The sequence below is a fragment of the Vombatus ursinus genome, unplaced genomic scaffold, assembly GCF_900497805.2.
Source record: "Vombatus ursinus unplaced genomic scaffold, bare-nosed wombat genome assembly UNPS02014832.1, whole genome shotgun sequence".
Lineage (NCBI taxonomy): Eukaryota > Metazoa > Chordata > Mammalia > Diprotodontia > Vombatidae > Vombatus > Vombatus ursinus.
This window is the reverse complement of record NW_020954610.1, coordinates 30,868,047-30,892,266: the sequence shown is the minus strand read 5'-3', so window position 1 is coordinate 30,892,266 and position 24,220 is coordinate 30,868,047. Positions and strand designations below refer to the sequence as shown.

At 36.9% G+C, this 24,220-nt stretch overlaps 1 protein-coding gene across 2 annotated transcripts in view; it reads right to left on the bottom strand.

The window, feature by feature from the left end:
- The window catches only part of ELAVL2 (ELAV like RNA binding protein 2), an 83,193-nt gene that overhangs the window by 7,270 nt on the left and 51,703 nt on the right, over window positions 1–24,220 (bottom strand). For both annotated transcript variants that reach the window (XM_027839459.1, XM_027839460.1), the window contains exons 4-5: window positions 5,010–5,163; window positions 354–579 (exon numbers count right to left, since the gene is read on the bottom strand). In XM_027839459.1, coding sequence (XP_027695260.1) covers window positions 354–579; window positions 5,010–5,163 — 380 coding nt within the window. The remainder of the gene's footprint in view (window positions 1–353; window positions 580–5,009; window positions 5,164–24,220) is intronic.

Below are 24,220 nucleotides of genomic sequence, written 5' to 3'. Positions count from 1 at the left end.
GTTATGTTTGTATAAGCAGATTAACAGACTAAAGGAAAGAGGTCAAACTCAAAATAGGAAGAGGCACAAACGAATTAAAACAGCAATGGAGATTAAGTATTCTATGGGTTAAGAATACCTAAGAACAAAGAGTGCTTTTCTTCTACCTCAGTGTCTACAAGACACACAATGCCCAAGTCTGTTGTCTCTGTTCTTCCGTAACACAACCTCTATACCCCACCAAAGGCAATAATTTCATGCTAAGTATGGAACTTGAGAACCCAAGGGATATACTGCCCATTGGAAGAAGTGGCCAGTAAGCCTTATGTACCTTCGTGTCAACACAGCTGGGCCCAAAACGAAATCAGACTTACCTAAAACGTTGAGCCTGCTGAGCTAGTGGTCCTGGATACCTTCTGTTGGGAGATTGGTACAGCTGAGAGAGAATGGCCTGATTGGTTTTTTGGCTTGGATTGTTAGCAAACTTGACAGTGATTGGCTCTGTGGCACTTGGAGGTTTCTGGCCATTTAGACCTTTGATCGCTTCTTCTGCCTCGATCCGCTTGTCAAATCGAATAAACCCTACACCCCTTGACACTCCTGTGTTGGATGGGAAGGGGAAAATACATTAATTTCCCTCTCCTCAAGAGCATGTATTTTGTCTATTAAATCCCATCTACCTTACATTTTCATATTCAAAGAAAATACAATCTACATATTAATAACTACCATTTCAGGCCAGATGCAAAGTTCTTAAGTTTGCTAAGGATAAATTTAAGTAGCAAAAAGCTACCTAGATGAAATACCAACTATTTTATTATTTACTACCTTTAAACATGTGGATCCAATATAACAGACCAAAAGTAGTAATAACACCAGAGTACCTTTTGAAAAGTTTCAAAGTGTCTCCTCAAAGAGTAACTAGGAAACTAACTTTTTTGTTTTTCAATTGTTTTCCAGTTGTATCTGACTCTTCATGATCCCATTTGGGGGTTTCTTGTCAAAGATACTGGAATGCTTTGCCATTTCCTTGTCTAGTTCTTTTTACAGATGAGGAAACTGAGGCAAACATGGTTAAGTGACTTGCCCAGGGTTACATAGCCAGTAAATGTCTGAGGCCACATTTGAACTCAGGATGATGAATCTTCCAGATTCCAGGCTCAACACTCTATCCACTGCACCACTAGCTGCTGCCCAAAGAAACTAAATTAAGACAACACAATTATTTCCCTTTTAAATAAAATAAAATAAAATTACGTTTAAAATATATACACCCTGGTAACAAAAAGGCACTTTAGGGGCTGATTTAGTGCCATTTAGTTACTTTTTAAAAATGATCCAAAAATCTAACTTTTAAAAATGTCTTCACATATTTCTTGTGTTATATTAATTGAGCAATGTATGATGGATCTCTTACCTCAACTTTTTCAGATTAGTGGTGTTAAATTAAAAAAGAAATCTGGGCCAATAAAGCATACATAAAGATTCCTAAGGGTATAAAGTGAGTTAGAAAACCCTATCATAGCATTATTTATATTTTAATGTATTTTTATTTATTTTGGTAAATATTTCCCAATTGCATTTTAATTTGGAAAAGCCACACTCACGAATGTTGTGGACCACATGTGGCCCACTTCTGCTTTAGATTTTAAATAGTTAAGACAGATGAAAAGAACAAAACCGAAGGAAACAATATAAAAGGAAAATAGGTATCACCTGAGTATGAGTGCTATAATAATATTAATAGTTAATATCAAATTTTGTAGTTGAAATTAAAATGAGCTGCACATTAAGGATATGCTCCCAAATCAAAGCCTATCTTCTTGAACAATGCAATGTCATTTTTGGTTAAATGAAATTGTGCTCAAATTACTTTTAAGATATGAGGCAGGCCAAAATATTCTGGACATAATTATTACTGCCCTATGAAAATGAAATGAAACATTTTACATTAAGAATAGAATGCCACAAGCTCAAATTCCCTTCTTCAGCTTTTTAGCTAAGATTAAGTGATGGAGCAGTTCAACAGTTAATGCATCCTCTCTCTGGGGATATTACTTTGCTTCCTCACAGAAGGAATAGGAACTCTTTTAACAGATGTCATTAACTTAACTGTCTCTAAGCTACGAACTTTCAATCTTTAAGTGCCTGTCTATTTCTACTACAACCATCTATTTTATTTGGAACTTCTCTTTCTCCAAAGTAAGTTTAACACAAAACACTTATCTTCCCTAAACACGGATTCTTTATATACATGATGTTCTTTGAGTGCTCAGGGTATCTAACAACGTAATGTCATGAATGCCTTAAGAAGTGATTATTAAAAACCACTATAAAGAACTGATGATGCACATTAAACCTAACATCATTTGCTGGAAAGTAATGGAAGATGCATAGCAGAGGAAAAAAGAATGATTTATCAAGATTTTACACATTTAAAATTCTAATAGCTAAATGTATGGAATGCAACTGCAACCCCTTTCACCCCAGCAACGCTCTTATAAAGGTTATACCATGAAAAATGCTTCCCAAAATTCTGCACCTTAAGACATTACAGAATTGTTTCAGTGAACTATTGCTTTCAATATCACCAAATCTGCAGATATATCCATGTTGTATTGAACTCCACTGACTAGGAAATACCTTGTCAAAGTGAGCATGTTTGGAGATTTTGTGTTAATCTTCTGCTCTTATCCTAATCGTTTACTTATAAACTGCTGATGAGAGACAATTTTACTGTATAGAGGAACAGTCAAGAGTTGAGAATACCTGAGTTCCAGTTCTCCTTCTTCTGATATAAGCTAGCTGTGCAGCCATGGGCAAATCACTTAAGTTCTCAGCACCTGCCCTGAGTAAACACTATAAACTATAAATTGCAATGCAAATCTCCATTTCATAGGAGGAGTTTCCATACTGGGAGTTCACCAAGTCAATGAAAAGCAACTCTTTGGAGAGCTAAAGATTAATGATACAGACATGGAATAGTACGTTCCACCAGTTTTGTGATTTATCAATTACTTCAGTTAACTCTTTTATAAAGAGAAATTATTTTTTCCTATTTAAAATTTAAAGTTACTATCCAGTTGATATAACTATCTCAGTTGGTATGAATATCTCATAACACCACCTGGTGGTAATATACTTAAGTTACTGTGTGTGTGTGTGTGTGTGTGTGTGTGTGTGTGTGTGACACAGAGAGAGAGAGAGAGAGAAGGGGGAGAAAGGGGGAAAGACAGGGAGGGGGATAGGGAGAGGGAGATTAAGTCCCTTTTGGAAGCTAACATTCTAAATATTTAAGTGGCAGGAAAAAAACAGCAAATGGTACTCCTTTTTATAAGGTAACACCCCCAGAATTTATTTAATCATTAAGCAAATAAAATTCCCCCTCAAATGACACTGGGTTCTCAATTATGCCAACAGAGCACAAACTTTAGTATGTCCTACAACAAGCTGGAGAAGCTTCAAGTCAAGATCCGGTGAAGGATTGTGATTTTCGTCATCCAAAGCAGCATCAGCCACTTCCCTTTTTTTTCTTTTTTTTGGACCATTTGTCAATCAGTATACAAACATATGGAACAGTTATGGTCTATGTCAAATGAGAAGAATACCCAAACTCAAGCTTATCATGGATCATTTCAAACGCTGAAGCAAATCACTGGTTGCAGAATAAGATAGCCTATAATCTGAATGTACTAGAGAACTCTTCATTGGACCTTGGTTAGTTGACAGAGTTCAGCCTAGCTTTTCCTATATAAATACTGTAAGTCATACTATTTCCTTCACCAAGGACAGATTACTAGAAGAACTAAATGAAATGTACAAAATAATAACACATTAACTTTTGTTCTAAAAGACTGCATAAAGATTTCAAGGATTACATTTACTATTTAACCCCAGCAGCAAGAGAATATATTTCTTACCATAACTGTAAGTGAGATATTAACAGGAATAAAGAGGATTATGAGAGAAGTAAAAGAAACTAGGAAGAAAAAATTAGACCTTGGTTTCACATGCATAACTATCAGACAATTTTGTTTTCCCTAATAAAGTGAAACCTTGTATCCCATAGAACTTTTTTCCTAAGTCATCCACTATGGTGACCATTCTTTCATCTAAAGAGGAACAAACTTACATAAGGTTATGTATGGTATGAACAGAACAAAAATAGTTATTTGGATGGCTGTTGATAATACTCATATCAGGAAGATGGACGTTCATATGAAGAAAGAGCATTTGTGCCAATATTTATTCAAAGTCTGTTAATCTAGAATTTTCTTTCATAGGATTTTTGAATTTAAAACTAGAAGTAACTTAAAGTCACCTAATTAAATCCCCTCATTTTACAGATAAGGAAACAGAGATGAGACATGAATTTAAGATGATTGAAATAATTTTTTTCTAGCTCAAAAAATAATTCAAGGTGTCAAAAAACTTCTTCCTTAAATTCTACCTCACTATTGAAAAATACATCCTGTAACTCTGCCAATTCCCATTTTGTTAAAAGTTACATTAAAGCAGACTGCATCTACTTTTAACTATTAAGCTCCACAACCTTGGATACAAGCTCATGCTATGCAAAATGCATCTTGAAAACAACCTCAGCAATAACAACGACCAGTTTGGGTCCAGTGGAATCCTACCCTTGGAGGACCAGCTGTGCATTTCTGCATTAAATGTTGCTTTTTTATAGAAATAAGATTGTTTATTAGTATTTTCTAAGAAGCTATTTGCACACTGCAGCTTGGAAAGGAAGATTGTAGCAGCTGTAAATTTATTACAAGCCATGAAACAGGCTTCAAACCTGCACCTTCAGGGTGGAAAGGACTCAAGCTAGCTCACTACATACCACAATCTATTTTTGTCCATGCATATTTATGAACAATTCCAGCAGAAAATGCAATTTTCTGGCCCACATATACCTTTGATATGTTCTGGAGGCAAGATTGCTATATTGGAAGGCAGAATATTTCATAATCTGCCAGCCCAAGAGAGTGAAAGATACTGTACATAGAAGCTACTTGTCTACTTACCAGTGACTTGGTCAACTAGAATACGGGAAGTAATAATTCGTCCATATTGGGAAAAGAGCTGTTCCAATTCCTTCTGGGTCATTGTTTTCGGAAGTCCACTGACATACAAATTTGCATCTCTGATTGAAGCCGAACTCGGGCGAGCATAGGAAACCTTGAGAAGGCAAGGAAAGCCAAAGTAGATAGGTATGTCATTCTCACTACCCTCTTAGTAAAGGGTGAAGATATTCAAGGGTTATTCCATTTGTAGAGTATCATGTAGAAATACCATGGAGGACAGGGGGGAGCAGAGAATTATCTACTTACCCACAAGGTTCAGAAAAATAGTATAATAGGTCAGCTGTTCAGAAATTCAACCTCCAAAGTTATCCCCAAACATCCCTAGCTTATAATCCATTAGTTTATTAACTTTCATCTACAATCTGTGTCATTTTGGAGGTGTTAAGTTTCATAGTTACCTATATAACTCCTTTTATTTGTACCCAAAGGTCTCTTTCAAGCTTTTTGGGGTACCTTATGAATCTAGAATTCTTATATTCAGTCCATATTTACTGTAAACATAACTTTTTGGAACAACAACAATCCTACTCTCTCCCCGCCCCCCAGGATATCAAAGAAAATGCCTTTCCTGGGTTACAGAGGTACAGGCCCCTCCATGATTCTGCATGAGGTTAAGGTAACACCTTTAGCTTTGTTTCCTGTATTTTTATCAATGAACTCTAGCATCCTGCCCTTTTGGTTCACAAAAACACGTCAGATCAGACGTTTTTAACTGACAATCCACGGATCACGTGTCAGGGTACACATGAATTTGGAGAGAGAAAAAATTGTATCTAACTTGGATTTCCTTTGCAACCCTATTGTTTTATTTTATGCATTTAAAAACAAAGGATTCAAACTGCCAAAGCATGACACAAAAAGGACTAAGGCCTCTTTTATTAGCTCAATGTTTTCAATAAGCCTACTAAAAGACAGAAGTTGTTTTCCTAGTTGCAAATGATAGATCAAGCCCTATCACTCTTAATCTTATACATTCACATTAAAGTTTTTCTGCTATGTTAAGCACACCTACACTGAGTCTCGTGAGAATTTCCTGCCATTTATCCCCATTGGTTTGAGTCTAAGGTCTGTAGGGGAGTAAAATGTGATCAGCAAATTCTGCACAAATATACCATACACCTCTTCCACATCATTACAGGGGGGGGGTGTGTGTGTGTGGGTGTGTGTGTGTGTGTGTGTGTGTGTGTGTGTGTGTGTATCAAAATAAACATGCTTCTTCATTCAGAACTCATTGCCAATTTATCATTACCTTTTGTGTCCTATGTTTAAGTCAGTTCTCTATCCCTAAGACAATACTCCTTCCAACCCGTTAATTTAAAAAAAAAATTAATGTGAAACATTGCTAAAGGCCTTTTTGAAAGTCTAAATTATGTCCACACACTTGTCTACATGTTTATTTAACCTTCCAAAGAATTCTAAGAGATTAGTCAGGCATGATTTCCCCTTACAGAAATAATTTTGCCTTTCCCTTCAACAGTTTAAGTATTTTGGTTGCTATGTTAGAAATTCTATCAGGACTTCCTATAAAACTGACACTCAGACTCAACAATCTGTACTTCCCAGACCCTTCTCTAGAGGCCTTCATAGGCATAAGAAACACTGGGGAATATGATTATTTTCTGAAATGGTAGTCTTTTGCAATAGGTCACATATTTTGATTAAAAGCTGCACAAATGAATTCCTAAATACTTTTACCTATTCCTTAGACATCATGAGGACCCATTTCTGTACTTCCTGAAACCAAATACTTGATTAACAAGGTTGTATAAGCCTAGGATGATTAACATCCACCCTAAACCCCCCCCTCCACTTTTGTTCCATGTGAAACAGCATGTCTAGAACCTCTACCAAGTACTCTAAATTACAGTTGTCCACATTTTCTCCATGTTGCCACACAGCATGCAAAGTGGTGGTGGTTATAGGGAGCAGGAATAATTTCAAAACAGTGTGCAGGGATGTTAAATGTCCAGTCCTGGGGAATTAAAAGAGAAGATGTGCCTGCCTGGATTCTCTGAAGAATGACCTGGGAGGTGGCCAAACTGGAGGGTATATTCCACCCCTTCCATATGGTGATAGGTAGTCATGAATGGGATGCTGTCTACATCAATGGAGAAGACTATTATAAGTGTTGCTTCTTTTTTATGAGGTTGTTGCTTTTGAAGCCTTGGAAAAGTTGTTTCTCCTAAGCAGTCCAAACATTCCTGAAATGTCAGAGCTGAATACAAGCTCCCTGAAGGGAGGTATCATTTTCATTTTTGTCTTTGCATATCCAATACCAATCAGGATACAATAGGCATATAATGCTTGTTATATTAAATCATATCACTTGTACGGAATCCAAATCTCCCTATAATTCATGGAGAGTTTCCTTCTTTAAAATGAATTAAGGCTTCATAAATGGCACCTGAGTTACACATTAGAGAAAGGGAACGAAAATGAAAAGTAGTTCACTTTAGTTTGATTTTAGAAAACATGAAAGAGTGTACATTTGGACAGTAGGTTAGCATTTAAATCCCTTCATGGTCCAGGTCCACAATCAAAAATTTATTTTTTTCAGTAGGCAATGGGGAACTAAACAATTCTGAGTAGATTACTGGACTTAATCATAGCGATGCAGTAGAAATAATAGTCTAACTTCTGGTTCAATTGACAAGAGGGAGACCTAGACATTTTCCTCAAATTCTCACAAACTCAAACTCTTGGAAGGGACGCACAATCCGACCCACAAGCTTTCACAAGAACTCTGCCTCCCACCCCTCCTGTGACATGGAAAACCAAAAGGCAGAATATTGTTCTGGCTGGAATTGCAGTATTACAAAATTGTGATGTAACAGTATATAAATAATAATAGTGAATAGATGGAACTGGGGCAGGATGTCAGGGTGAATGTGAATTTACCAGTCCTAAAGCAAAAGAGACTGGCATCCATCTAGAACCAGTTCTGTCCTCCAAATATATCCCTGGGGCTGAGACTGAGGTCAGTGAAAAGTGAATTGTCCAATTTGAGGCTCAGGCCCTCGGGAAACAGCTCAGGATAAAGAAAAATGAGTTAAATACCTCAAGCACAAGCAGATAAACCAACAGGGCACACATGACTAACCAAAGGGAAGATGGTAATAGGAAAACTATTCAGGTAGCTGTGCAGAAGACCTATTAGGAAAATATTATAATGGGCTAAGCAGGAAAGATTTGCTATTGACTCACACTATCCCAAATTCTGATGTACCAGACTATAAATTTCTTGAAGGGCAGAGATTGTGTTTAATTCTTCTACATGTCTCCCCACAGTGCCAGGCAAAGTGGCTTACAAACAGCAATGAAAAAAGCTGACATTTACGTAATATTTAATATTAAATACTTCGTGCTTACTATTTTATTTTATTCTTAACAACTATGCAAGGTATGTATCGCAATTTTAAAAAATTAACAGATATGGAAAAAACTCAGTTTGCCACAGTCAGTTAAGTAGCAAACCTGGGATTTGAACCTAAGTCTCCTGATTCTAAATGCAGTTATTTCCAAGACATTACAGCTGCTTTAAGAAATGTTTGCTGAATGATAACTAGAAACATCACAATACAGTAAACCTCGTGTGTTTTCCAGTGGTTGAGTGTCAAGAGTATCTTTCTTCAAGCATTAAGTTCAGACTTCCTTGCGTGTGTGTGTGTGTGTGTGTGTGTGTGTGTGTGTGTGTGTGCGCCTGCCCTATGACCCTGGGCAAATCATTTAGTCTTTATTTGCCTCAGTGTCTTCATCTATAAAATAGGGACGGTAATGATAGTACATACCTCCTAGGGTTGTTGTGAGCATGAAATGAGATAATAATTGTAAACTGCTTGGCACATAATAAACAGTCTATGTGTTAGTTATTATCATTATGAATATTTGCAAAGTGCTTAGCACAGTACCTGGCACATAGGGCTAATAAATATTTTTTCCTTTCCTTTCCTCCCTTGCCCAAATTTACACAAGAACTAAGTTGTGATCTGAACCCAGGTCCTCAGACTCTCCCACTCTTTCCACCACAATACAACTCTTCTTATTTTGATGTATCTATATAAAAGACCACATTTTTGATATAAAGAATTAACGACAAGTTTAAATGGAATCTCACCCGTTTGAGGTGAAAGGATCTCCCCAAAATTGAAATGGAAACCTAGTACATTAAAACTGGCTTTCATGTCACTAGTGTCAAGTTGTTCTTTTATTACTCATAGAGATGTAACCATAGATACTATCTTTAACTGGCTTTTCAGTGTGGCTTTGCAGAATTTTAAGAAGGGGGAGGGAGGGCATGGATCTGGACATGCTTTCAGTTGATCTTTAGGCCAGGAGAAGCACCCATTAAACACAAAGTGATATTTATTTTTAGATGGTGATGAGGAAATATCAACTACAGAAACTATACTATCTCATTTGCAGTTAGCCAGCCTCCAACTCTTAGATTGTAGACACATAATTATAATGGATAAATCTATTTTCATCCCTTTTCTTCTCATCCATTCTAATCTCATTTGATTATTGAAATCTGTGAAAAGCAATTTGAAAAGCTATAGGTAAGAGTGCTCATTTGCATGGAACTCTCCCTCCTCCCTCTCCAAGTAATTCCAGTATCACTTGTCTTTGTTTACTGTGCCGCTTGTTAGGGCAGTGGAAAATTCCAGGAAACCTGATTTTTAAATTGGTATCTCTGGAGTAGCAGGGTGTTCACTGTTGTACTACCTGTATAATCTTTGAATATTTAAATTGCAGACTTTCTGTCTGCTTCTCAAATTAGAGCCTTTGCTTAGTAGTTTTGACATTTCATAACCTTGATCTTTAGGCATTAAGTATTCACCTGTTGAAATAACAGTAGAAGCCTTTATTTATTTATTCATTTTTTTTTTAAGAAAGAAAAGGAAAAAAGGCCAACTGTTCATTCCATATGTGTGCTTGGGTTTGGAATCAGAAAGACTCATCTTCATCAGTTCAAATCCAACCTCAGACGTTTACTAGCTGTGTGACCCTGGGCAAGTCATTTAAACCTGTTTGCCTGTTTCCTCATCGATAAATGAACTGAAGAAGGAAAACTGCAAACCACTCCAATATCTTTGCAAGAAAACCCCAAATGGGGTCAGGAAGAGTCAGACACAACTAAAGAGACTCAACAACTTCTTAGCTCCAAGCCCAGCACTCAACCCACTGTGCCACCTAGCTGCATCATTTGAGTCTCACAACTCTGGGGGGTAGGTGCTATTATTATCATCCCTATTTTGCAGATGAAGAAACTGAGGCCGAAGGGGTGAGATGACTTCCCCAGGGCCTTAGCCTAGGAAGCGTCTAAGTGCTTGAGACTAGATTTGAACTCAGTACTTCCAGCCTCTAGATCCAGCACACTATCCACTGGATCACCCTAGTGCTATAAGAATAGCAGCTATAAAACATTCCCCTATCAACCTGGCACTCTCCCACAATCACACACTTGCCATCAGTTAGGAAAAGTAGGCAGATATGCATGGATCAAGGTGAACAAAAAGCAAGTCACATCACCAGCCCTGATGTCTTTTGTTTATCCCCATACCACTCTCCTAGGCAGGCCTCAGACTGGCTCCCTGTACTATTCCTCTTCACCTGAGATGGGTCACAAACCTAAATGCTGTCTCCTGCCTCAATTCTCATCTGGTTCCTTAGAAAGTGTTTCCCTCACTAGCTGCTCTCTACATTGATTCTGATGAAAGAACTTCATATACCTTAAAAGTACAGTGTAGACATTCAGGTGCTACAGTGGGTAGAGCATTGAGCCTAGAGTCAGGAAGACACAAGTTCAAATTTGACCTCAGACACTTATAGCTGTGTGACCCTGCTGGGCAAGTCACTTTACCTCAGTCTGCCTCAGTTTCTTCAACTATAAAATGAGACTTATAAAAGCATTTACCTCTAAAGGTTTTTGTGAGGATTAAATGAGGTAATATTTGTAAAATCTTAGTAGGTATTTACTTATGCCTGTTTACTTCCTCTCCCACCCTTTTAAAAATATTGTACTTCACTTAAGAATTTAATGTGCTTTGCCTATTTACCTGCCCCTTTTTAGCTGATCTAAGGGAATCAATTGATTGGAGAAGTCCTTATCCTCATCTCCCCTATATTTTTCTAATTATATTATTTTTAATACATTACAGATAAACTCGGGTTTCTTCCCCGTTCATATCTTAGACCATTAGACATTTATATCAGACATTATATTTGGAGAGTTCCCTACTACCTCCTTTAAGTTTTACTGGCAGGCAACTTTAAGTCATGACCCAATCTTCTGAGGCTCCTAATATTTCCACTAAAGATTTACAAAGATTAAAGGAAATTACTGCAACCAATGGAAGTTCACACTTAACCATTCAAGCTGATCACATTAAGCATTACAGAAGTGTCTACTTGAAGTCCTCAAATTGTGAGGACTTTACCCTCTCCAAATATAATGTGACTGTTAGCATCATTATTAGTAGATGGAATTTAAGCCAGAAGGAATGAGAATAAAGACCCTCATTTTTAAAATGAAGAAATCAATGCCAGACTAGTTAGTGAATTACTTAAGGTCACATAGTTCATTTGGAAAAGAATGGGACTAAAACATCCACCATACCCTTTTGTTCCTCCAGAAACATAAGGTTTCCTAAGTACAAAGTTTCAAGAACATAAATGATGTAACACTAAAGGCCCAACAGCAGATTAGGACAAGGAGAAGTCTCGGAGATAAAGCAAAAAGGGAAGAGCTTTCATTAGTAAATAAAATTACATTTTTAAAACTACAAAATCAGTCCAGAAATACTCAAATGACCTAGTCATTAAACTGTAATAAATGTTAACCTTCACAAACTGAAGGCTAAATTTATTTAAGGTTATATCAAACAAAAAATTTATAACTTGCATTTCTATAGAAAGCACAAAATACTTCCCAACTCTGAGGTAGACAGGGAAAGGGATAGGGACTAAAATTGTGATTGCACTGGCACAGGAAGGGTACTCTGGAGTGAGGAAGCTCTCCCTCCACCCATGAAGATCAGTAACTTCTCTGAAAGGGGTAACCTCAGAGAACTGCCTACATCACTGAGGTCACTCATCCAGTATGTGTCAGAACCAGGAAGTGAATGGAACTCAGTTCCTCCTGGCTTCAAGATGAGCTCTCTATCCTCTCTACATGCTACCTCTCTTACCATAGGTATTATAAGCTTTATCATCCCATTTCATAGAAGTCAAAATTTAATGCCGTGCCCAGGTTCATACAGTGCTTTTACCTCTATACCACACAGAATTCTCTATTAAACACCCAAATCAGGCTTCCTAACTAGTGATTTAAACCGATTTGTTTAAACTTAGGCCCTGAACCCTCACCATTTCTTTTAAAAAAAAAAAAAAGAAAAGAAAAAGAAAAAACTTTGGTATTCAAAGTTCTCTATTTTTATCCTTTACAAAGATATACTACTGTTTGAGAGTACACAAGAGAGGGAAAAAGTCAGCACACCATGCTATTCTGTAATAAACCAAAATGACACTTTCCAATCTAACTTCCATTCCAAAAAGTACAAATTTCTGACCTAAATTGCCAGGAAGCAAAAAATAGAATTTAAAAATGAAAATGTAACAGTAGCATTACCTAACTGAATTATAAACAATGATTTCTTGAATTTAGGGGCAAAACTGCAACCTTCTATTTAAGGGGAAAAAGCAGTCCATATGTCCCAGGAATAAGCTGCTTGCTTTAAGTAAAGGGACCCTTAAAATCTGAGGCTTTTTTCATCAACTATAAATACAAAAACTCAATGTCCTGGGGCAGGGGTTGAGGGGTGAGGGGTAGGAGGTGGAAAGAAGGTAAATTCTTTCTCTTAAGGCAACAAAGAAACTAGAGACATGACAAAATGGATTTCTTTCTTCACAAGTCATAAACTCAGCCACCGAAAAAGAATACTGAGTAGTGTTTATTAAATGCTGCCTTACACAGCACCATCCATGTGCAGCTATTAAATGAGAGCTGAAATAGACTGTGCCCTAATAGACATCTTTTTATTAAAGTATTACACCTGGCAGTTCATTTCTATCAAACTACAGTCCAGGGATTTCAACTTCCCTGTGTTTTTGTTTGCTGATGTTTAGTTTTGGTACTCAGAGGGGTCAGGCAGGTAATTATGGATAAGAAAACAGATAATTCAGGATAACATAGCAAATACTTTCTTGAACTGCCACATGGAAAGATCATAGTCACCTTTGTTGCATCCCTAAGACTGGAATTTAATATCATTCTGAGGTTTGAAAAGTAGCCTAATTATTGAGATTTTTTAACAGTTAGATTCATCTCCAATCTTTTAAAAGTTTACCTACATTTTGCTACATATACTTCAACTTGTCAGATTACAATCCCTTTAAGAGGGGTGGGCAGTGAGCTGCTAGGGTTAAAGAAGGGTTAACTTAATTGCCAATATTCTAGTGAGTATCCTATGTGAACTTGGCTAGGCTGGGTCCTCAGATGTAACATCCCAACCCTCAGCCCCCCACGCCTGCCAAGCTGTACTCAAAACTCTCCTTGTTAAGACCAGAAGAACTTGTCCTCTACTGAAAAAACCTTCAAGAACTCAGGGTCACCTGGACCATGTGGAAGTACCAATGTAGGACTTTGGAGGAGGTTATTTTATTATTTTAGAAAACAATTAAGCCCAACTGGTTAAAGTAAAAAAAGCTACACACAAGTTTTACTATAGTCAAATAGTGTTTTTCTTCCTTCTCATTATGAAGCCATTTCAAAAGCTAAGGCACTCCTTTCTTAACATGGAAAAAAAAATAAACATATTCATTCAATCCCCATATTCAGGAGACAGGTTAAATAATTTAAAAGAACACATAGCATAAAGAATAAATGGACTTCCTCTGACCTAAACAGTTTAGTGCCATTTTGAGAAGACTCAGCAAAAAACAAAGACAGTTTACTTGTGGTTTTTGGTGGACTTCTGACTACTGTAACGCTTCACAAGAGATACTTGTCAGAGATAGTATGTGTCATGGAGCTAACCAATATGTGCCATGGTATGCTAACCACCTCTCCTTGAGGATGATGAAGAGACACAGAGAAAAAGACTGGTGACAGAGAACAGTAAACAGAAAAAAGTATTTCCAAAAGGAATAGTTAATAATTGTGTTTTTCATATCTATATAGTGCTTAAAATTCCAAACTGGGGATAATATTTGTATGGATTTTTTAAGTTTAGGGGAGATCATGCAGTCCAACCACATTCTGCTGATGAGCAAACTATATTTCAGTGGCCTGTCTCAAGTCACATTGGAAATTAAAGGCCAGAACTAAGATTCAAACCCAGGTCTCCTGATTCCAAATCTGGCATTCAGAATAATGTACCTTGAGATCTCCCATCAATAAAACCAGAAGTGTGGTAAGATTTAATATCCTCTCCAAACAAAGCAATGGTAATTCATAATACTTATTTAATGCTGGATTATAAACTAAACTGTGAATTCCTGAAAGGGACCATGTCAATCATTTTTGTATTCCCCCACAGTACTTCACAAATAGTAAAAAGGCTATTCAAGTATTTGCTCAATAAATTTACTCCGACTATGTCCTAGAACAAACTGTGACTACTAAAGGAACCACTTTAGCAAGATTATTAAAGGTTAGACTTGTTTGCTCAAAGAATCTGATGTTATATCCTTTAAAATCTACAATGCATGAAATATCATATAAAATAGAAAAACAAATGAAAGTTAAATTGGGTTGGAATTGGAAAAAATGGGTTCTAGGTGGTGATCTGTTACTAGTTAGAAGTAGAAGTGATTTCTCTTCTTTGATCCTCACCTACCTCATCTGTAAAATGGCTAAGACTAAATTATTTCCAAGGTAACTTTAAAATGACATTTATTATCTTAAGACCTAGCCAAATCTTAGGTCATTTTAATTTTGATAGAAAGAATTCTTATAAAGTAGTTACTGAAACAGTTAACAGAAAAGATCATAAGGAGAATTCATGCACAGCATCCAAGAATTGTTTGATAATTTCAATATCAATGCACTCACTTAAAATCCTATTCAGTCTAAAGAAAGCACTCTTCTGTGCTCTACATAATACTGATTAGAATTAAAAACCAAACTCAATCAGTACTGATGATACTGAGATTATTTAACAAAAACTATTTTAAGACCTAAAATATTTAAAGTCTAACTCTTTCCCTCTCCTAAAGAAATAACCTATAAAAATAGTAGTCTTCATTCATTCCTTCTATTCCTCAACCCCCATTTACTCCTGGCAACCTGGCTTTCTTCTCCAACATTCTACTGAAAGGACTATTTTCAATGACTAACGAGCTCATGGTTGCCAAAATGGCAGGTTTTTTTCTCAGTCCTCATCCTTATCCATTCAGCAGCATTAGGACTCTATTAATCACCAGTTCTTTTTCTGTTAGCATTTAGGACCCCACACTCTTGTTTTTCTCCTACTTCTAACTACTCCTTCTTGGTCTCCTTCGTTAGTTCTTCCCCATTCTCCATATACTGCCTTAGCTCTATCCTTACTGCTTTTTTTTCCTTTTGCATTAATACTCTTAACTGAATTGATTTCTTCCATACCTCTAGGCAAATGATTCCCAATTCTCTCCCCTTCTCTAGTTCTACATTTCCAATTATCAACAGAACAGGTATAAGAGACATAATGGACAGTAAGTTGGCTTCAGTAAGCCTGAATTCAAGTCAATCTTTGACTTACAAACAATGGAAGGAGAGTAGAGGACAGGGGATGGGACAGGAGAGGAGAGGAATTAAAAAAAAAAACACCATCAGTATTATGGTGAATTCAAGGGCTTAAATATTTTCTACCAATTAACTGCTTTAAAAAATCCTTAGTAAGCATATTTATTAAGAAAGCTAGCCAAGATATAGTGAATAGAAAGCCAGCCTCAGAGTCAGGAATGAATGAGCATTTATTAAGCATTTACTACGTATACAGTACTGTGCTAGAGTTGAAGATATAGACAGAAAAAAGCAAGGTAGTTTTTGCTCCAAAAGAGCTCATGTTCTAATAGGGGCAGACAACACAAAAAGGAGGTTTCAACTGCCATTCAGATGGAAAAAAGACCAGTGGTCTTTGGGGGTATAGCAGCAAAGGAAATGGAATGCAACTTCTTAAATGTCACTTGCACTGATAAAACAATATTCATTTCTGGTGTTGAACCATTTGACAATGCCTTTAAGACTTTGGTGTTAAGTACTTTCTCTTCAGAATCTTCAGTAGCTGTGGCTGTTGATAAGTTAGTTACCATGTCACATCTCCGCAAGGGTTTTTCTCCCTCAATGATTGCAAAGGCCAGGATGGAAGCAGGGCCAGGGTTCTGGGTAGAGCACTGCTACTTACAAATTAATGAGCTTTTCAGCTCAGTGTCCTGGACTGCCTCCATCTGGGTCTGAGGTGGTGTCAAGGGAGTAGTTTGACCAACCTGGCATGTGTTATCTCCTCTTATCTCCTTAAGGATGTCTTATTGCTTTAACCAGACTTGCTCTTTGCCCCACTGATGCCAAATGATTGGTCCTAATAAAGTCTAGAACTATATTTCTGTTCCCTAAGGACCAAGCTGGGTAAATCAAACAAGTTCATCACCAGGTTAGCTCCAAGGTGATGAAATTTTCAGGCAATGGAACTCAAAGTCCACATATTAAGGCACAGAGAGCCTAAAATCCGTAGCAGTAGAGAGAACATAGACAATAAGGAAATCACATATATTTAAAGTATTGTCACAAATACATTTATAAAGCACTTCGAAGACAGAGCACTTTCCCTACCTTGTTTGCTTCTCACAACAACCCTGTGATGTAAGTATGGTATAATTATCCCCATTTTGCAGATGAGGAAACCAAGGCTTTCTATGGCTTGTCAATTAGTAAACATCTGAGAAAGGATTGTAACCCAAGTGGTCCTAACTCCCATAGGAGTCCAGAGTTCCACTCAATAGGTCATTCTAAGAGAATCCCTATAGTTGCCTAGGGTTTCAAATTTTTTTTTTAAATTCAAACATTTTAAAGTCATTTTATCTGTATCTGTCTTTGGACATTTTCCCCCAATGTGAGCAATATGACACATATACTAAAATTATTTGATTAGACTATGTTAATGAAATAATTTTGACACATACCACATAAGCATACATATTGCTCATATGAGCAATTTTCCATAGAGGGAAAATTGCAAGGGAAGATAAAATAAAAAGACATTAGAATGCTCATTTGAACTTTTAAAAATATTTTAATATATTTTAAATGTTATTACCTTATCCTACTCCATGGTAAGAGAGGCAGCAGTGTACTTGGCCTGGGCTTAAGAGTGAGGAAGATTTGGGTTTGAGTCTGACCACTGACATATACTAAAAACCAATGGAGAGTTTCTAGAATTTTTAACACAAGCAAAATTACAGCAGTATATTACTACCACCACTACTCCTACTATTAATTTCAAGACTAATGACCTAGACAGACTACAGAAGAGGTATCAAACTCAAGGACCTCTAGTCCCTTACTCCCTAGTAATGACCATACCAAATGAAATGTAATTGGGAAATGTATAACAAAATAAATAAAAATGTTGCCACACAGATAACATTAATTTGGTTTTCTAAGTCATCATGTGGCTGTAGGGATTGTGTCTATTAGAGTTTGGCATCACTGGCCTACAGCACCAGTTGTGTTTAAAAAAAAAAAAAGGTAAGAATGTTATAAACATGTCCTTCAGCAAAATCAAAATAGAAAGTATACTTAGTTCTCCAAAGAAGATAGAACCAGTAGCTAGATCAGGGATGGGGAACCTGCAGGCTCCAGACCACATGTGGCCTTCTAAGTCCTTGGGTATGGCCTTTTACCCAGTCCAAATTTTACAGAACAAACCCTTTTATTAAAGGGATTTGTTCTGTGAAGTTTGAATTCAAAGGGCCACACTTGAGGACCTAGAGGGCCCTATGTGGCCTCAAAGCCACAAGGTTCCCCGCCACTGAGCTAGATCATTATAGGAGTTTCAGTAAGCAAACTAACAGGATTTTCTTTTTATCAATCACATGAAGAGAAGACTTAAGTTTTGTCTATCATTTAACAGACTGAAAGAGGGGATAGTCAGAGCAGGGGCTTTTATCCCAGAGTCAATGAATTTCTTGTGTTTGGCAGTATGTGGGGGTGTATATGTGTGTGTATAACTATTGTAATACTATGTATTTTATTTATGCATTTAAAAACATTTTGAGAAGGGATATTTAGCTTTGACAGACTGCTAGAGGGATTTATGACAAAGGAAAAAAAAAGTTAAGAACCCCTGAGTTAGAAGGAAGTTAATTCATGAAGGCATCTTAACCAAGGCTATGTACCTACATTAGTGTTCTTCTCTCTTTATTAATTATAAAAATCCTAACTTCAGCTAGGTACTTTTATTTAACTATGGCTGGCAGAACTTCATCATATTGTTTTACAATTATTATAAAATATAAGTTGAACTGCTTGGGGGAAGAAGGTCTTTTCTTATTCAGCAGATGAAGGAACTCTTTAGATCAGAACCTCTTGACAAAGAGGTGCCAACATGTCTGACAGATCTGACTAAAATATAAACTAAGTTGTTTTCTTCTACAAAATCTTCCAGTTTATCAAGACAGGGTAAGAGTATATCTACATGACATGTGTAATCTTGGTGTTTAGAAACAGAACAAGGACCATAGTGTGATAGCAGAAGTACTTGGTTTTGGAGCCCAAGGACCTGCATTCAAATTCTGTCCCTATCACTTGTGACCTTTGTGACCTTGCACTTATCATAACCTCTCTGGGCCTGAGCTTCCTCATCTGTACAATTAGGAGGGGGGTGTTGGGACTAGATGGCCTCTAGAATCCCTTCCAGGTCTAAATTATTCTCCTATAGTTCACATAATGGTTAGTGATATTTAGAGGCATTGAGGTGGAGATATTCAACAAACAAGAAGACCCTGAGTTCAGTGACACACTAAATGTGTGACCCTGAGCAAGTCACTTAACCTCTCTGACTCAGGTCTCTCATCAAGAAAGTAAGAACAAAAATAACAATACCTGCCTCTCAGGACTGTTGAGGACAAAATAGGACCTTGTGAAGTGTTTTGCAAACTTTAAAGCATTATATAAATGCTAATTGTTATTATTGACATAATCTTAACCTTGGCCAAATGTGTCAGACAAGAGGGACTAAGCCAACATTCCCCATCTAGACATAGCTTTAACAGGGGAAACAACATACTAGAGAAGGGGGAAAAATAAACAAACACTCAGTAAACCAGGTGTCAGCGGACTCCTATTCTACTGCCAGGTCTTCAATAGGTAGTTGCATGACCTTAGGTGTGTGGAGGAAGAGAGAGAATGAGAATATCTTTCTAGGCATTGGTTTCCTCTTTGTAAAATAAGGAGATTAGATTAGCTCCAAAATTCTGAGACCTCTAAACTTCCCCTTTCCAACTTTAATGTCCTACTACTTTATTTGTCTTATAGACAAACCATAATACAACAGACTGTAATGCTTTTGGTGGACGAGATTTGAATCAGGTATACATTGCTAAAATATCATCAAAATTACCAAGTCAACAGGACGAGATCCTTGAATCACTAAAGGCTATGCTTCCTTGAAAGTAAGGGATGGGAATTTCTTTTTAGCCTTCAAGATATACCTTTGTTAAGTGTTTTGGGAATAAAGATAAGAAGATAGGATTAAGAAGAGTCAGGGATAAGAAGAGAGGATTAAAAAAAAAAACTATTCACAATCATCAATCCATTTCCTACAATGATTTAAGATTATATTGGCTTCTCTCAGGGACTCTGGATAGGAGTTTGTGCTATCCTTCCTCCTTGTAACTTTTATAAATTAAAGAAAACAATCATAAAGGAGTAAGAGCTTAATCTTAAAAACAATTAACACAACTTTAAAGGAAAATTTATGTATTTAGATAGGAATCTGCCAATTATAAAATTTATATTTAACACACTAAATTACAAAGAAAGAAAATCCTAAAAGTTCTTAGCTGTTTTCTAAGCTTCAAACCTATCAATTTTTTCCCTCTCTTAACTCAACCAGATAGAATAAGATAACCTGATAAGATGTGTGTGTGGTTCAATGAAATAATTTGCAAAAATGCCTTTAAAAGTACTTTTAGAAACAATCTTCCCCTTCCAAATATGACAAGACATTTGAGCTTAAATCCTCTCCCTCCAAAGAAAGCTAACAAAAATAATTACTGTACTCCTAAAGACTTTTTTTGACAGGTAGAAAAATTTTACCTGTAAGAAGGAGTTTATAATGGAAACATTGACAGAACTTTAACTATAGCACAGTTAAGAGATCATATAATTACCATTTATATAACCACTACGGAAATTTAAGGATGGGGGAAGAGAGTGTTGAGAAAGAGAAAACCACCTTTACCTTTGTTCTAAGAAAAACCCTGCTAGCTCTTCAGTTTTGCTGAAGCACCTCACTTTATCTTGAGAATCCAGTCCTGAGGTATTTAATTACCCTGTCAAGAGCACTAAATGGTCTGGCACCATGCCCTTTCCCTCAATCTCTACTGATTGATAGCATCAATAAAATTCACTTGCTTTAATTAAACCTCCAAATAGGATCCCCTTTTGCCACTTGCTAGATCAATGTTCTTTAATGCCAGAAGAACAAAATACGAAGATGGGGGGGGTTCCTCCCCCACCCCCTACCCCCTTCACCTTCACTGCTGGGTGGAGTTTTTACACAATAAATACACATCTCACTGTTCTATGGAGACACTGGTTAATGGAAAAGATCACTGTTATGAAAAAGCTGCAAGCTAGGAGAGATTCTTTACTACTAATACAATCTCACAAATATGAGAGTAAGATAGGTACATTCAAAGCAATTTGGCTGAAATCACAGCCATCACTGCTTCACCTATACTTGACAAAAATTACATTAAGGAACACTAAGTCTGAATTATGCCTGTGTATTGCTGGCTTTTAAAAAATACTATGTGTATATAAAAATCTGTTGTAAATGAATGTGGGGCATAGTAATCAAAGGGCTCTTACAGTATACAATAAATTCAGATTTATCTAGATGGCTGAAATAAGCCAGAGGTTTTTGTTTACGGGGGAGAGATGTACATTTATTATACGTTTGGGACAAGTACAAATTAAAAATGTAATCACCAGTGATTTTGTTTATAACAACTTGCAGGGAAATGAATATCTCATACCTTCTTAAATATATTTTTAAATATATTTAATATTTACAGTAAGGGAAAGAGGAAAGGAACATGCCAGATTAGATTCTGAGGGATCCAATGAAGATACAAAAGCACCTTCTCAACCAAATATGTTCAAAACAGTTTGGGTATTGGGAATTTAATTTTAATATAGTTCTCTGAATTTCAACTTAATCCAAACATTAAGCACCTACTGTTTCTAGGTAGTAGGTGAAAATACAAGGCTTCTGCAAGCTATGGCCTCTACCACAGAATCTAAAAGTGATCCACAAGGGCAGCTAGGTGGCAAAGTGGATAGAGCATCGGCCCTGGATTTAGGAGAACCTGAGTTCAAATTTGGCCTCAGACACATAACACTCACTAGCTGTGTGACTCTGGGCAAGTCACTTAACCCCAACTGCCTCACACACACAAAAAATAATAAAATAAAATAAAAAATAAAAAAAAATAGAAGTGATCCATGACTCTATGAACAGGTAATTACAACATTTAGTTATAATATACCTATTCTCTAGCAATTCAGGATAAATGGAAACATGTTACATGTATAATTTATGTGTGATTTTGTACAAGTCACTTCAGATCTCTGGGCTTCAAGTGCCTCTTATGTCCCTAATCTGTACCTCCTCTGCAACAGAATCTTACAGAGATGTCTAAAGGAACTTGCCCAGGATGACAGAGCCAGAATAAATTAGTCAGTACTTGCACCCAGATCTTCCTGGCTCTGAAACTAGCTTTATTCACTATACCATGCTGCCTTTTATCCCATGGTGGGGTACCCTCATACATACATATGGGTGTGTATGTGTGTGTGTGTGTACACACATACGCATAGAAATATGACAATTTGTAGTTAAGCTACCCTTTCTTTGTATCATAGCATTTAGAATTATTAGTGTCAAAAAAGGGGAAACAGATTCAGAGAGAAGTGATTTTGAACCCCAGTTCCTGAGTTAAAACTTAATATGACTCTTCCCAACACACCATCATAAGAGACTTTTAAGGGACATTCAGAACCAGTTAAATATTCATACCCTCTAAAAAGGCCTCAGATCCATACAAAAGTGAAATTTACCACAACACTCTGTTGTAGACTAGAAGCAAATATTAGAGAAGCTATACTGTCTTCTTTCTCTCTGATTAGACTGTAAGCTTCTTTTAAGGACACTCATTTTCTATATGCATACCCCTAGGGCTTGACACACAGAAACACTTAATAAATGCTTTTTCATTCTTTCATTGAGGGCAAGGAGAGGCACTGTGGCATAATATAATGAGACCAGAAGTTCAAACCCCAGGTTTGACTGTTCAACTTGGAGGAGATCACACACAAGTCCTTAGTTAAGTCTTTTTTATCTGTAAAATGAGGGGTGTTGGGATGGGATATAAGACCTTAAGTTCCCTTCCAGCCCTACATCCTATTACTATCATTTTTCATCTTGCTGTCAACAACACAAATCACTGCACACCGATAATAAACCAGAGAACTTGGGATTCAATCAATATAGGGAACCTCAGGTGGCAATCCCTGATATAGAAAAGTTAAGTACTAGGGAGGTATCTGACATATATAGGGGTTGAGTGACTTGTGCAGGATTATTCAGCTATTAAGTGTCCAAGAAAGCTTACAGTCAGCTGGGGCTTTCCAAAGAACACCCTGACTCTGTGTCTCACATGTGGCAGGCATTTAAAAGATAACTAATGCATTCAATTTCCTGTTATTTGGGGAGGAATAATTAGTACAGGTTCAAGACTGGCCCATTTTTCTGGTCCTTTTTCCAAAGATTAGCCATTAACACAAGTCCTGTGTCCTAGTTCAGGTGTGATCTGATCTGGTGGAAATGGAATGCTAAGAGTCACAACAATATTTAAAACTGTTGCTTTTATTGAAGGACAAAAACCCCAACAACAACAAAAACAACAAAATCCCCACTAAGCAAAGTTCCCCTTTGCCTCCCATTATCTACAAGGTCAGTAACCCCTGATTTGGGGGTTGGGGGAAGGGTTCTTAAATTCAACTTCAAGAGTTCTTTAGCAGTAGGTAGGGTAACCCTCAGAGAGTCTCCACACTGGGGCTAGAGGGCCTAGCAATTCACTTTAGACCATTCCATCCCCACCAGGGCAAGTTCCTTATTAGTTGCTGCCTACCACATAATTGTTAAAGTTGGTTAAAGCCTACTCCACAGGAGAATTATAAACTAAAATTATGGATGAATTTCAACTTCACAGGTAACATAAGACATTTTCCTTTTCTACCTTATTTCTGTCCTTTCACCCCTTTTGAATATTCCTCATTTAGCACCCCCAGAGTATCAATAGGGAGAAATGAAAACCCTTCAGTTGAACTGGCTGGAAACACTGACAAAGATATTATGTAATCCAAGACACAAAAAGCTAAGACATCATAACAATTTCCAGCAATTTCAGTCCCCAGGCAACTGGATAATCAAAAGGTATCTAAAGTTTCCCAAGATTTTGACGATAATAATTAAATAATTCAAAATCTCAACCATTTTCTCCAAATTTGGTAGATCTCTTCCTCCCATTTGGTCTTTTATATACACAATTTCCCCACATATAAGGTTAAGTCATAATTTAAAAACAAATATTCTAAACGTGCTCATTTTTAAAGAGGACCAATAACATCATGGGATAGTTTCTTAACTTTCCAGTAAATTGTATTTAAGTGAGGCAGACTTGTACAACGTCATCAGCCTCACTCTCTTCTAGAGTCATCAGAGTTCAGTGGCAAAGCAAAAATCAGGATGACTGGAGATGGCACAGGACACAGTAGGCTTCAACTGACCTCATGGCCATTGGAATCTCAACTGCCCATTTTGTCTGAAGTCTTCACATGCTTGGGGTAGATATTCCCCTAGTTCACTGACACAAATACCAAACAAAGA